The sequence below is a fragment of the Echinococcus granulosus genome (genome assembly GCF_000524195.1).
Source record: "Echinococcus granulosus chromosome Unknown EG_S00165, whole genome shotgun sequence".
NCBI lineage: Eukaryota > Metazoa > Platyhelminthes > Cestoda > Cyclophyllidea > Taeniidae > Echinococcus > Echinococcus granulosus.
The window spans coordinates 1800-3268 of NW_020170545.1; the positions used below are offsets into that span (position 1 = coordinate 1800).

A 1469-nucleotide genomic window follows, 5' to 3' on the forward strand; every position below is an offset into this window, starting at 1 on the left:
ATTCGTTAGGAGTCGCTTTTGCTCCTTTACTGCTCGTCCCTCACGCCTTTTAAGTGGGACAAAAAATACTGTCTTGATTAAATGATAAAAACACGATAAGTGAGTTTTGTTAGTTTCCCATTTGTTTAGGTATGTATCTAAACACGAAGGTGCGTGAATTGGATGCAGATAGCATAACCCGTTGGCTAAGTGGCGTCGCAGCCAGGTTTGAAGCCAAATTTTGTCTTCATGGATAACCCTTCGCATAGGTCCTTGGTCGATGTGTGGTGGTGATCAAACAAGAATTCTACCTGTTTGGCCACACTTTCAGGGATATCGAGGTTGCATGGACACAGGTGTGTGCTTTGCCATTATGAAAGTTCCTGCCCCACTTCAACATAGACATCAAGGCTAGTTGTACACGTTACTGGCCTTCTGATATGGTCTCGTAGAACAATGCTTATCCATCCGCCCCATACCTGCAAACGGGCTAATTGTATCGCAAGCTGTGCTAGTCTAAATTCAGTGTGACGTTAAAAATAACGTCGCTCTGCAGCTTTCGTGGTAGAGAGACACTGCTCACACAAACGCGAGCACACATTATGCGAACTTGTCTATGTGCAAGCCAAAAGCTAAGGGAGTTGACTCCACTAGTTCTTGTCGTTGGAGGGCACGACAGTGTGTCGAGTGAGACCTGCTAATATGCGTACCATGAAATGTTGTTGGGTGGCCTCCACCTCCCTCTTCCGCCTCCTCAGTGAAGATAATGACATGAAATCTGAAGGTGGTGAGGCAGCTGTTTTGGGAATCGCTCCTTCTCTCTTCCATGATGGTGCCTCAGTCGAACTGCTGTCGCCACCTCCACCTCACCTTTTCTCCCTCCTTTTCCTCTACATCTACGACCGTCACAGTGTCTCGTTAACTGCCATCGCCTTTAAAAATGATTAAAAACAGAAGATCAAGTTGGTTGACATTTCTAACAATAAGATGAATTTGTGTAGTCGTTGCATATCACAACAGTTCTAATGAATTCATGGGGTATTCTGCCCCTTCTATTTATCTCAACGGTGGTTGGAGAACAAGAGGTAGCAATGCGACAATTCCTGTTTCAACAGAAGATTTCGTTTAAAGCCATCACATTTCACACTAGTTGCAGTGGTATTTGCATAACATTGATTCATTTTTCACAGTTAACCTACGCACGCACACACACGCGAACTCAGAGCATCAGCGTAGTGTAAAACAGGAAATGCTACGTGATGCGCTATTAAAAACTGCATAAATTTGGATAACTTTTAGGGATACCATTAGCTCTATTAAAGATTAGAGCAATTACAAACAAAATGAAGCATGCAACTTTATTGTGAATGCTAGGGGATGGTCCTCTTATTTAAAAATGAGAGAGAAATAAAACCGCAGTGAAAAGATGTTCTTAATCACAGGTGCAGATTATTCAGAATGAAAGCTCAATATTTTTAAAGGATTACGTT

At 42.6% G+C, this 1469-nt stretch overlaps 1 protein-coding gene across 1 annotated transcript; it reads left to right on the forward strand. All coding sequences in view use genetic code 11, as the record gives it.

Annotated features, from left to right (window-relative positions):
- Positions 1-131: 131 nt before the first annotated feature.
- On the forward strand, positions 132-927 carry EGR_09752 (hypothetical protein; the record flags this gene model as incomplete). Its single annotated transcript, XM_024499001.1, has 2 exons — positions 132-205; positions 738-927. The coding sequence occupies 2 exons, from the start codon at positions 132-134 to the stop codon at positions 925-927; spliced, it is 264 nt and encodes an 87-aa protein (XP_024346571.1).
- Between the last annotated feature and the right edge of the window lie 542 nt (positions 928-1469).